The 13,905-nt window shown below is 33.7% G+C and overlaps 1 protein-coding gene across 2 annotated transcripts; it reads right to left on the reverse strand.

Annotated features, from left to right (window-relative positions):
* Positions 1-3,692: 3,692 nt before the first annotated feature.
* LOC133788593 (uncharacterized) lies at positions 3,693-11,833 on the reverse strand. Of its 2 annotated transcripts, none has more exons than XM_062226123.1 (15): positions 11,683-11,833; positions 10,824-11,032; positions 10,578-10,689; positions 10,390-10,500; positions 8,840-8,944; positions 8,141-8,224; positions 7,904-8,019; positions 7,655-7,756; positions 7,458-7,571; positions 7,276-7,332; positions 6,765-6,831; positions 5,766-5,819; positions 5,155-5,229; positions 4,342-4,377; positions 3,693-4,239 (listed from the first exon to the last, which is right to left on the reverse strand). In XM_062226123.1, exons 2-15 carry the CDS (start codon positions 10,841-10,843, stop codon positions 4,147-4,149), a joined length of 1,146 nt encoding a protein of 381 aa, XP_062082107.1. In that variant the 5' UTR covers positions 10,844-11,032; positions 11,683-11,833; the 3' UTR covers positions 3,693-4,146. The 2 variants fall into 2 exon arrangements, with proteins under 2 accessions (XP_062082107.1, XP_062082105.1); XM_062226121.1 differs by having other exon boundaries at positions 11,677-11,818.
* Positions 11,834-13,905: the final 2,072 nt, after the last annotated feature.

A 13,905-nucleotide genomic window follows, 5' to 3' on the forward strand; every position in this document is an offset into this window, starting at 1 on the left:
ACTTAAGATCATATGAACTTGAGCCAACTGAGTTTCTTAAGTGTAAGAAGAAAAATACATAGTTTCTCTCTCTAAACTCTTTTAGAAAATGCCCCAAGAATGCCCCAAGTAACAGTCCCAAAGTCTCCAAACTAGAGAGTTTTTTCTCGGTCTAAAAAGATCAGATCCCCTAAAATGATGCCATGAGCCATTTATTTATAGGCTCATGGATCGTACATCAGATATCTCCCTTTAACGGGGTCCTTGGTTCTTCCAACTGACTTTAATTAGTCAAATATAAATGAATTTAAATTATAATAATATAGCTATTGTTCCGGGATATCTGAGAGATTTCCGCGGCAGTTGAGAATGATTCGGGTTGAAGCTATTACTGAGGACATAGGCAAGCACCTCTCATTGGAAAAACACACATCTAGCACATCTCTGGTCGATATAAGCAAAGCACTCCTCTAGCACACCTCTGGTCTAGCATGACACATCTCTGGTCTAGCAAAACACTTTACTGGTCGGGCAAAACAAATGACTGGTCGGCCATAACAGATGACTGGTCGATCAAAACAACTGATTGGTCGGCCAAACTCTTAATTGGTCAGTAAAAAATCTTTACCGGCCAGACAGAAATTCTATCAGGTTGGTCCGATCACTTTATCACAACTTCGAAGAGCCAACACATTTATTGACTATTAATGTGCTATTTTCTGACCATGCATTGCCACTTGTCACTTCTGATTGCCACGTCATCGAACTGAAATTTTGGGGATAACAGAATCTAAAGGGGTTAGGGTTAACTTTATAATAATTTTGGATTGCGAATTTTAGAGGCTAGAGCAGCAGAATAGGAGAAAAGACATCTGCATAAACATTCTTCAATCTATTTTTTATTTCTTCTCAAAACTCTTTTATTTTCATTGAATATTTATGTTTATGAATATGATTATGGAGTAGTTTTCTTTATAGTTGAGGGTTATTTCAAAACCCTAGACATGAGATCTTGAATGCATTGATGAATTTTATTCCTTCTATTCCCTTATATTAAATTGCTTCTATTTTTCTATTTGAATGTTATGAATCTTGTTTAGATGGACACTAATTAGGGTTTCACATTATTCTACTATCATCTTAGGATTGATATTCACCTAATAGTTTAGGATTCTAAGTAGAGTAATAAATTACAATTAGGATATTGTGACAGATATTTTGATTGTGATGAAAAATAGAACCTAGGTTAAATGAATTACATGCTTAATGAATTTGTTGCCCAGATTAACATGTTTCCATAGAGTGTAATACTTTTACTAGGTTAAATAGATCGCATGGTTAATGAGTTTATTGCTGGGTAAATTTTTTTAATTAAGAGTGCTTAGCTTTAATTAAGTATAATAGGGAAACTGAGATAATTGATTACTTAAGTGTTATCTGTGGGGTTAATAGTTTAATTTGGAATAGGGAATATTATTCGTCATTGTTGATAGATTGATTGTCAAAGGTGAAGAGTAATTCTTGACTATTTTTTTAATATCGTTCTATCCTTAGTTATTTAATTTTTTATCTTTATTTCATTTTATTTGATTTTTAGATAAAATTCCTCAAAGCTTCTAAGCGAACACCAAGAGAGGAAGAGAAGGGTTGAGAACGTGAATGACCCCAACTCATCAGCCTTAGCCCCCTTCTCACTAGCTAGGTGGTCAAAAGACCATTCTATCCCAACCCCTTAACTTAGCCCCAAAGCATTCCCAAGAGCATTTTAGTCTTTTTCCCGGAATTCCCGTTAATCTCAAATTACCCCACATAATCCCAAATAAATCTATCAAACCAAATATTCATCAATTAATTCCTATTACTCAGTAAATCCTGGTAATTTACCAAAATACCCCTAAGCTCACCTCGAGCCAGGTATTTACCCCATTGTGACTTTTCCGCTAACTTGCTCACTAGTATCGCCTCATGCCAGATAACTCAAATATATCCACATAATAATGTGGTCACAATTATAAATCACATATATTTATAATTATACCATCAGCAAGTCAAAATTATAAAAATGTCATTCTAATAAGAAACAGACCTACATGTATATTTAATACACTTAAACATGCAAGCATAATCATATCATAATACAATTCACACAATTCACATAATAATATGCTCATAACACATAATTAACTCAAATATTACCCTCCAGGCTCCCTAATCGTGGCGTTAAGCCTTAGGAAAATTAGGACGTTACATGTTTGAACAAGAGATGGCAAAAGAGAATCGCCATCATTCAGATTATGCCTCGAGGGGAAGAAGACAGGATCGTATGGAAACCAAAAAAGGATGGAACTTTCAGTGTTAAGTCGGCCTACGTGGAGACTCAAACAAATAGATTTCAAGAGAGAGATAACTTGTGGAAGATGGTTTGGGAAAGAGGAATGCATCCGAGGCTGAGTATGATTCTTTGGAGAACTTTTTCTGAGATTCTTCCAACAAAAGATAAGATGGCTTTCCTGGATGATAGGAGTTGTTACTTCTGTGAGGAGAATCCAATCCATCTATTCTGGAGATGTCCTTTTTCAAGAGCACTCTGGTTTACCAACAGTGTATAGCGTGCACTTTTGACCTAATATGGAAGATGCGAAACGTGGTTCATTTATACGGCCATGAATTATGTATTAATGAGGATGTCATTTTAATCTAGAAAAAGGTCTATGAATTCTCAAAGCTCACTTCAGGCGAAATACAGCCAGTCCAAAGTGAGGGGAAAAATCAAGTGAACTCGTCCTTGATCATCATGTTGAGGCTGCAATTTTTATAGATGCGGCAGTTAAAGATAATGGGGCGGGTTATGCAACTGTAGCTATGGAATATAACAAACTGGGGTGGACTACAAAAACAGAAAGACGGAAAGCTGCTAATGCATTGCAGGGGAGATCTTGGCTATGACCATGACTCCAAATTGGGCAAGAGAGAAAGAGTGGAGACAAATAGCAGTGTTCTCGGACTGCTTGATTTTGGTAAATGTCGTGAAGGCATCAACTGTGGCTCCGAACTAGACAAGTTGTAGTAATTATGCAGAAGTTATTAGTTTAATCACTAGTTTTGATTACTGTTGTGTTAAGTTCGTTAATAGAAAGGACAATGCCTTAGCAAATGGTACGGCAAAACAAGCTAGAGTTTCTAGCTCTGAAGCCAATGTTCTCCAAGGGGAGGGTACCCCTCTTGTGGTTCCCATCTTCAATGCTTAGTTTATTGAACATTTTCGTTTAAAAAAAAAATCTAATTTCATGAGTAAACACTTATTTATCACCCGTGTAATTGTTTTTATATTTGGAATAAACTTATTTTTGTTAGTAATGTATATGGTATTTAGTCAAAATAATCCACCAAACAAAAAGAATCTAGTTTTGTTTCCCGTCTCTCTTCTCTCGTTGTATTATATTTCATTACCATTTCATTCCTATTTTATTTGTACAAATCCAACAATTGAATCAAACAATACATAACTTCATAACTTTCATTAAAATATATTCCTGTCCAAGGGGAATGTTAAATAAACTCTATTTATACTCTCTAAAATCAATGACGGATTATATTCCACTAGTGATATATCATATTATTAGAATATATAAAATATTGAATAATATCATAATTTTAAAAAAAATTTAAAATATAAAATAATTGAATAATGTCCACATATCAAGTAACAAACATTAGGAAAAGAAAGTGTAAAAGAGAGTACAATATAGAGAGTTTACATGGCTAAATCCTCACTTGGCAATTGGCATTCTTGGTTCTGGTTTGCTTCACTTTGGTTCTAACTTCTATTTATTGTGTTACTATTCTATATTCACAATCATACTCAAACAAACACCACTTAATTCTGTCTTGTATTGTAAGCCCTCCATAACACCACTAAAATAGTGGCAAGAAGATTGAGCATTGGCCTTGTGCAAATCGGGTATGGAAAATGTAAAACTTTCTTCTACTAATAAATACAATTTCTGTAAGATACACTATGTAAAATCGAGCTTAAAACCTCGAGCCAAGGAAGAACTAAAGAAATAAATAAAAGAAAGAAAGAATTGAATTGGGATCATAAAACACCCCTCGAGGCCAAAAGAAACCTGTACAAAGGGGATAGTTAGAGATGGAACTTCAAACTTTTTACTCCTTCCCAACATGAGCAAGATATTCCTCATCAGCCTTGTTGAGACGAGACTGAAACTCAGTCCACTCGTTTCTGCACCTTGCTCTAACCTGCATATAAAACAATTAGCTGAATCAGAAGAAGAAAAAAAGTCGTCTTTTTTGTTTTCATTTTGTTAGGAAATTATATCATCAGATGTACATTGTACATACCCCTTCCCATGGAGCTTTGCCATCCTCAGCCTTGCCCTGAAAATGACAGATGAAGGGGAAAAAAGAGAGGAAGAAAGCGATGAGTTGACAAGAATTGAAGCAACGAAAATCAATCAATCAATCAATCATATTGACAAGATCAACCATAGTAATTATAAGAATCATGTGTCAACACCCTACCAAACTTCTAGAAACCAAATTATTGTTACTAAAAGATAATGGCTAAATAATAACGAAACATTTCCAACAGTTCTATGAACAATCTTGCTGGTTGCCATTCCAAGGGATTCAACCACTTGAAATATTTATTCCTATGTTTAAATGGAAGATAACGCTATGTTCATCATTCATGTATGTCAAGATTCCCTCCGCTGAATATGTATTCCTATTTCCTATTGTCCAAGGATTTCCATAATACTAACTAGTCTTGAGATGTGCACAAGAGTTCTAGTCCGACTCAATAATAATAGCACCCAAAAAAGACATTAACTCCAAACCTTTATATACATGGATTAACATATTGACTAGTTGCCAATGAGAGTACATCCAGGTTTTATTTGTGCTATACGCTTTTGAGGACTATATGAATCTTAAGACTTGCACTTTTCCCTCAACAAAACTATAGCCCTACTATGTCAAGTCTTCTGCGTTATTTTATGACTAAACGAGTAAAAATGACCTCAGTATAAGGATGCAGCCAATGCTCGTATAACTCACAAAGTTTTTATTGTACATACATGTGCCTGCAGACATCCAGATGGATTTGGCATGTCATGAATATAACAAACATAGCAAATATTGATTATGACTTGCCTGGTTCCCAAGAGAAGGTATTACTTGATGTTCAATCCACTGTGAATCAACCACGCCAATTTTTTCATATGCAGGCTGGCAAGAAAAAAAGGAAGGAAAATCAGAATAAGGGAATCTAAATGTGGTTTTGCTTCAACTTGGAGGATAAGCCAAAGCATTCACATCTACGGTTGGTAATCCACGAGCTGATTAGTCAAAACAAACAAACAAACAAATTTAGCCAGCAACAAGCTTTTCCTGTTTCATTTAGGTAGACTGCATGTGCTCCCTCTTTTCCTCTTTCTTTTTGTCAAAAGCTTTGAAAACATAATATATATATATTGCAACTCTTGAACTTTTATGAAGAAAATAATATACTCTTTCTAAAAGCATAAAATGTTCCCAATTATATATTCTTTAAAAGAAAATTATTGGGAGTGCAAAAGTTGACGGTTGAGTTGTGAATCTGAATCATCTTGGTAAGTGATCACAAAAGACCAATCCCTTACTACAATTTCACAAGCATCTAAGGTCCTTGATTGCCCTCATGACAAGCCACCCAAAACATAGATGAAAAATAACAGGAAATTGAAAAGAAATTAAAAGGAGAGCCAAAGAAGAGAACTTCTAACCTCTACACATCTTCTGAGAGCAAAATCCAACCCCCATCCATGTACCAAATCATTCTACAATCAAATTTAACATGTGATAGGAAAGTTAGAAGTAAACACTCAAAGAAATACCGTGTATGCAAGTACTTCTCATAATTTATGGGGTGTTAATCCAAACCAACAAACAGATGGTTGGCTTAATTTCATTTTTGTCTGATTTAATTATGATTATAAATTTTCTGAAACTACTGGTTTGACTTGTGGTTTTAACATGTCAGATTGTCGAAACCAAACCACGATATTATTTATTTCTTATAGAATTTTATGTGTATAATTATATTATAAAATATGTTTTTATTTTTGTTAACTAACTTTGTATTGTATTTTATTTAAATTTGAAATAAAAGCTTATTTGATTGTAATAATTTTACAACCAAGTATTTCACTTCAATTTTTGTGTAACAAATGTTGTTTTGAAGGGTGCAAAACAAAGCCAGGAATATGTCGAGTTGTAATGGCCGTGTTTTGCTCTTGGTTTGCTGCTCTCATGAACTTTACGTTTTGATTCATTATGTGGACCTACCTTAGTAATTTTCTAGACCAACCGACGCCTCCAAAAGAACAAAGATTCAATGGAAGAATAGTTTAAAAAGTACAAAATACAAAATAATGAAACTACAACAGACCATTTCAATTAACAACAGCGACCCAATATTCGGAAGACCCTTTTCTCGAACTGATACGTGCTTTTTTCTTGGTTTGGTTATAGTTTCATCTTACAATTTGAAACTCGAGAAACCAAATCAAACTAAACAGATGGATTGGTTAGGTCTAATGTTTTACCATTAAACACATAAAACCAAATCAAGAAAATCCGTTCATTATTATAAGAGAAAAGCACTAGCTTTTTATTTTGCTTCCTCTTTCCAACTTAGATTTCACGAGAACTTTTAAGATTTTTAGTTGCATGAATTTTTAAGTTTTTTAGCCTAACTAAATAACCATACATACACACCACACCTGAATCATGTGCCATACACACCGCCAAGCTTTCCGAGAAAAGACAGGAGCCATAATTTCCACAAACCTGAAACATATTCAGAAGGTACTGTTAAACTTTACATCGTTCAAAATATCTTTCCATAAAACAGAAAAATATTCATATGAGAATCACTTCCAGGTGGGCTCTATCTCATGCAAGTGGCTCTTGTGACTCAATTCATAAAAGCTCAAACCATCCAAACAAGACTTTAATTCATTTTATAAGTAAAAATCAAATATTGAAAACAATGCACAGACCAATATCTCATCCAATACAATTATAAATTTCCTGACTGTAAAAAAGCTGACAAACAACCTTAATCCCATTTTTAGTTCAGAAAATCTCATGGTTTAACTAAACTAATATTCCTCACAATTTCATTGTTGGTGCTGTGAGAAATCACAACAAACCAATAGTATTGAAAATCATGTATGCATGGTGCAAGCCTAAAATACGAAAAATGAAGGAGAAGAAAAGAGGAAGGAGTACGCTGCACAAGGAGGCTGACGAGGATCATTACACCAGCCCGGTCTCTCTATTGCATCCCTGGCATGTAGTAAAATCTAGAATCATTTTTAAATACAAGGCACTGAAGAGAAGTATCAGATGATATGTAAACTTGTGAGTGTGACTTCATGACAATTGAGATGGGGGGAAAGGGTGAGACTCACTTGTGAACTTCTTGGTCTCCTCTCCTCTTTGTCATCTCCCATGTCAGTCCATTGTTGGGCTCAAGACCAGGTTGAGAGATCTCCAAACCATGTTTCTTAACCAGCTCAATGTACCTGGAAATTATGATGGTCCATTGGAAGAATCATTTAATAAAGGGATTCAATGGAGAAAAATGAATGGTCAAACAGAAACTTACTTGTTTCCATTAAAGTGCTCTACTCCCAGATCTTCATCCCATATAAAAATATATTCATAAGCTGCTACGATATCAGGATGCAAAAACCTTTTTGCATACCACCTGCAACACATGTAAAAGTGTCACAATTAGAATAATGAGAAGTTTAAATACAGCAAAGAAGGTAAGAACTGATGAAAAATTATCTATATGTTCAAAACCTAATTTAGGTGAGAAACCAAAAAGGCAAAAATAACAATATAATCTTACCATTTTGTTTGCTTTCTGACACTAACATGAATTGCATTCTTCGACCATTCAAATTCATCCCATTCAGTAACCCGGTCATCATAGTGAAAAAGCATAATCATAAAATCCTCAGAAAGCTATGACAAAAATAAGAATCAATATCAATACCCTGATCCCAATACTCCACTAAAATTAGAAAAGTCTAGTTATAACTTGTATACTATAAAAAATACAAGGACTGGAGGACCCAGTTAATACCTTCTTAACTGCTGCATCAATATTGTTTTTCTGGTCAAGGCCGACTGTGAAAGTCATCAAATACTTTGGCTTTTTCTTGAGATCCTGCATATTTCAAATTGTTCCCATTAGTCTCACAATATAGAGAGCTAACTCAAATGCACATCCTATAAAAGCCTCAAACTTGGAAAGTATCTTACTACTTGTTACATTATATATGTGAGGAATTTTTTTTAAGAGAAAGGTCGACTCTCCTCACCCAGTCTTCCCTCCTTCCACTTTCAAATTGGCCTGAACTCACACAACAATCATTTATTTGTGTTGTCTTGAGCTTAAAGTTTAACTAAATTACTTTGAATTTCACTTAAAGTATATGACCTCAAATGGATTTGTTGCAGAAAAATTGGGTAAACGCCAATTTGATATATTATTATTTAGATAATTACTACGTCTTGTATGAGACAAACTAAAGTTGCTTCTAAGCTTGTCAATTAAGCTGGATTTTCCTCAAGCAAATAAATTCAAGACCACCAAAAAACAAACTTTATAGTTTATACAAGAATGTAACATATTAAAGTCATTCATCTGTCTCTACCCTAACATTTACCCAAGCTCAGACTAAGAAATTAAGGATGGAAAGGCTTCAGGCCAACCGAATTAACATCAGTAATAATAATAAGAACTACCACTACTACTTACTACAACTAATTTATACCGTACCTCGCTGGGTTCGCCCCACAGTCTACGAAGATATAAATCTGATTCTGACACAATAATCCCTGGAGGAAGTAATTCAGCACCACGAGGATTCGTTGAAACATATATCTGGGAGCAAATAAACAAAATCACATACTCAGAAGGCATAGAGCAAACAGCATGATCCACTTGTCATCTTACTGCTAGCAACTTATAATCATTTTTTAAAAAAAATAATTATGGTAGGTCCCACTAATAGTTATATTTCTCTCCATTGTCACTATTTATGCTACCACTTGTGAAAAATCACACTAGTGTTACACAACCCTTTTTCCAGACGGTAACAAACTCCCACAACTTAATTTTGAGTGGATATGCAGTTACAGAAACACTACCATTTAAGAAAACCCATAAATTGTAAAAATATATAAAACAAACTAATTCCAACAGTGCAGAAAACTATGTTTTCTCAAGAAGTAAAAAACACAATTCGAACTGGACAATCATTCAGTTTGAATTCACTTCTTCAAATATATATTTAGCATTGAATTCAAATATAGTACATGAAATATCACTGCTTTAAGCATCAATAATGATTATACACACACACACATACATAAAGAAAATGACAACATCAAAATATTTTTTTTATCCCTTCTCCAAGTTTATTTTTGGTCCTCTCTATTCATGATCAACCCTTGAGTCTTGAATATGAGTTTTCCCACCCATTCTACTAGCTAAGCTGACATTAGGCCCAAAAGTCACTGTACATAAGAACTTGCTTCTTCAAAAAATTCATGTTGACAGGAAGACTTTACTGTGACAGACTTTTCAGGTCAACTAACTGGAATTCTGTCCAGTAATCATTTTTGACCAAACAACCAATTAGTTACAACTCCCAACACATTATAAATAAGGAATGAGAATTTTATTAAAATAAGACTACATTTATAAAAGGCTAAGGTATTCCAGGAAAGAGACAAAAAAACTAAAAAAAAATTAAAATGTGTTTGATAAGTCGGTCATCATTCTCAACGCATTCAAGCATCAAACAAAAACTCTGGAAATTGTCATGTTTTAAGTTCATATATGGGAAGATGACATTATAAAAAAGGAAACCTCATCAAAATTCTGCCAGGAAGAGATGCTTTCATAATACTATGTGGTAATTCATTTCAAGAGGGAAACTATAATATTTTATGAACATAAGAAAGGTCCAGCCTAATTCATTGCAAGTATAAAACAATAGCAAACAGGGGATAGGATGCAGCAAAAAACACAAAATAACAAAGAAACCCAACAATAGCAACAAACAAGATTTCTAATGGAAATTCTCAATCCCTGGTCATTACAGTGCAAGCTGGATTGATGATAAATTTATACATAGCTATTAGATATGAAGAGCATGAAGAAACAAACTATCACCAATATCAATCAAATCAACTATTACTGGTAAAAGATGTTGTGGGTAGTGGGTACTAGTCCAGCAGTTCTTATGGTTTCAAATTTTTTGCAATAAATAAGAAGAAACATCGCTGAAGCTTTTTATATTCTAGAGAAAGCACAAAAATTACCCTAGGAACATTGCTTGGTTCATTGTCTTCAAGACTTCTGCTTGTGGTGGATCCATGTATATCAGTGATGGCTACATCAAGAGATGATATAAGGCTCGAAGGTAAGTTAATCTGCGAAGTGTAAGACAAATCAAATAGATATAGGTTTTCAGTTTAATGCAAATGCAACATGATGGAAGATAATTTACCTTATTTAGAGAAACAGATGGAAAGGACATGCCGATAAAAAATCCAAAGACAACTCCCATGATAGTACCAATAACAACTCTTGCACCATCACTTGATCTTTTAAACATTCCACTGATACAAAAAGAGGGAAAATAATTTATCTAAAATGATATGGATGAACACGACACAATAGACTAGCAAACTATAATGGTTTCAGCCTTTGAAGGAACAAGCCCAATAACACAAAGTATAAAACTGACTCATACCTGCGGTGTGAGTTTGCCATATTTGTGTGGCCTTAAAAATCAATCCAATAGGCAACACTAACGTATATTCCTTGAGACAATTAATAAGTTAATGTTGCATTCTCCAGCTCCATTAAAAAAAATTGTAATCCCTACAAAGTAATATCCCTTTGTTCTTCAATTTAAAGTAATATCCCTTTGTTTCTCAATTTAAAATTGGAATGAAGATCCTGAAATAAAACGACAAGCAAATCAATTTCACTCTCAATCAATGTCCAATGTAGCACGCACCAATTATGGACATAAAATTCACACTTTGCATAATTGTAATAAACATTCCGAATTTTCATATGTTTAGGGATAAAAATGGACATAAACAACATAATTCTAATCCACTCTATAAGCACAAAAGTGTGCTTTGGTTAGAAGAGTCTGATCAATCACAGCCATCCAGGTTCCGTACGAAAAAATCAAAACCTCATGCTAACTAATCCAAAGCTCTAAAACTCAACAATCTAAAATGAATAATCCCCTGTTTATATATGCGAATTTCTCATACTGTCATACATATATGCTAAATTTTAGGAACAGAAAGTGAACATTACAAGACAAATTAACCACAGAAGTGAACAAACAAAACCGTTGTTGTGATCTGAAAAAGCGCAGTAGTGACAAAATAGGCTGACATTGAGATTGAAAATCAAGCATTACAACAATGTATTCAAAAAAACAAATAAAAATAATAACAAATGAAGCAACTGAAATTAGAATGGGGTAGCCATGAAGCCATGGTAGAATTCCAAACAAAAACAGAAATTAGAGAATTAAAATTGCAAGGAAATTAATGAGAAAGAAGAAAGAGAAGAAATCTTGCAGAGACAGTGTAGGTAGGGTTTTTGGAAGAGGTTCCGAGCCTTTTCTCCGATCAAATGTATGGAATGAATTCAGAGTTAAGAGAGAGAAAGGAGTGTTGTGTTGGTGGAGAGAGAAAGGAAGAGAATGTTGGGTTTTAAATATGAATCCCCCGATCGATGGGAATTGGCTAATCAACATCAACAGATATGAATTCTTTTTTTTTTAAGACGAAAATGCCCCGCTTTCTGGTTTTGAAATTCGGCCACGTCATAAGTTGACCCACGTGTGACTCAGAGAGATGCGCTTTCCCTTTTAAACTTTTGTTTCACCGTTGATGAGGTGGCATCTCATGTTGCAAGGTGAAAATGAAATCGACCTTGTACCTCTTTCTTGTTTACAAAAAAAATACGAATAGAAAAGTAATGTTCTAACTGTTGTTAAAAAAAAAAAAGAGTTATGTTCCAACTGTACTTACAATCAACGGATGCCACGTTGTCATCTCATGATGGAATGTTTATTCTTATGTAAAGAGACGACAATCGACATGGCTGGTTATATGTTTTACCCGGCAATTCTTTCCTCACCTAATTTTAGCCATTGGATGAAACAATTTTTTAATCTAACGGTGAGATGGAATGGTTATTTTAAAACAAACTGCAATTACCAATTTACCCATAAAAACTTTACCTAAAGAATTTCACTTTCTTCTTCTTTTTTTATTTCTCTATTTTTTTTTCAAGATACTTTAACTTTGTAATTAATATATTATAACATATTGCCCATAGCTTGGCCTCATCCTAATCGAAATATGATATATTAATAGTATTAAATATCATTAATGAATAACCACCAAAATTGCACTATACAAAAGGGATACATTGTGATTATGAGTATATTAGTAGGCAATTATTAAATTTTTTTAAATAATAACTGAGGTGCAAAGTAAGTTGGGGAAACAAACTAGTTGACTTTAATAATCTACTTAATTAACTTTTCACTTAAATCATATCACAATTAATTTCAAATTTAATATAATTAATCATAGTGTATGATATGATTAATATAATTATATTAAAAAAAAGTGGAGCCACAAATATTTATAACTAGTAAATACACTCGTGTTTCTCGCACGTGTTTATAAAATGTTTAAATTATATGTAAAGAAATTTATATTTTTTGTAAGGGTTTACAATATTTTGAACTCTATATTTTGGCTAATTATATATTTGGACCATTTATTTTTAAAGATTAATTTTTGGATCCCGTGTTTTGTCAAAAAGTTAATAATAATAATAATAATAGATATATAGATTATTTGAACTCTATATTTTGGTCGATCCAAATAACGTCTCAAATTACTTAATAAGGCTTAGGGCCTTGATTAAGGGGTTATGACAACAAATTATGGAAAATTATGTGATGTAATTATGAAATATGTGTTTATGTGATATATATGTATATCATTATATGATTACATGAGTTATATTATAATATGACTAGATATACATGTTTTGGTGTATTAGATATGCATGTGGGCATGTTTCTTATTAGAAGGGCAATTTTCGTAATTCGGCACATCACGGGTATATTACGAATATATGTGCATATGTGTAATTTATGTGTGAGCAAGTTTACGAGAAAGTCACAGCGGGACATAATACCCGACTCGGGGTGAGTCAAGGGGTATTTTGGGTATTTAGTATATTATTGGGATATCTGGTAATGGGGACAACTATTCGATGATATATTCGGAGTTAGTGAGATTAGGAGGGAATTTCAAGGATTTTGACCATTTTACCATCGGGGACGTTTTTGGTACCCTAAGCCTCAGGATTTACTTAGAGTTACTTGAACTCTAAGTAACCTCACAAAACACACTCAATAAAGCACTCTCCCTCTCTCATGTTCCTTGAGGAAATTCTCTTAATTGTGAGGAGGAAAGGCTGAAATAAGGGGAACTGAAGCAAGTTTAGGCTCAGGATTACTTGGGGAAAAGCTTAGCATCGTTCAGGGCAACAGAGGGAACAATTTCTAGCCTTAAATCTCTGTGTTTTCTCAGGTTTTAGCTAAGTTCTGGAGTTTGGAAACTCATCCTGAATTTAGAGATTTGGTGAGGTTTTGGCCAAGTTTAGGCTTGGGTTCTGTGGGTATTGAACTGTTGAGTTGTTTGGGAACTCTCTTTTTGGGATTTGGCTATGTTAAGATAGGGTTTTGGTGCGATTTGAATTGAAGAAAACGAGAAAAAAAC

Source organism: Humulus lupulus, chromosome 7 (assembly GCF_963169125.1).
Source record: "Humulus lupulus chromosome 7, drHumLupu1.1, whole genome shotgun sequence".
NCBI classification, from domain to species: domain Eukaryota; kingdom Viridiplantae; phylum Streptophyta; class Magnoliopsida; order Rosales; family Cannabaceae; genus Humulus; species Humulus lupulus.

Bases quoted from the DNA above. Each gene is read 5' to 3' on its own strand.
- LOC133788593 (XM_062226123.1), bottom strand. From the start codon at position 10,843: ATGGCAAACTCACACCGCAG. The intron at 10,501-10,577 runs GTAAATTATCTT...TACACTTCGCAG, and splicing joins CATCTGTTTCTCTAAATAAG to ATTAACTTACCTTCGAGCCT. The intron at 4,378-5,154 runs GCAAGTCATAAT...TGTCATTTTCAG, and splicing joins TACCTTCTCTTGGGAACCAG to GGCAAGGCTGAGGATGGCAA.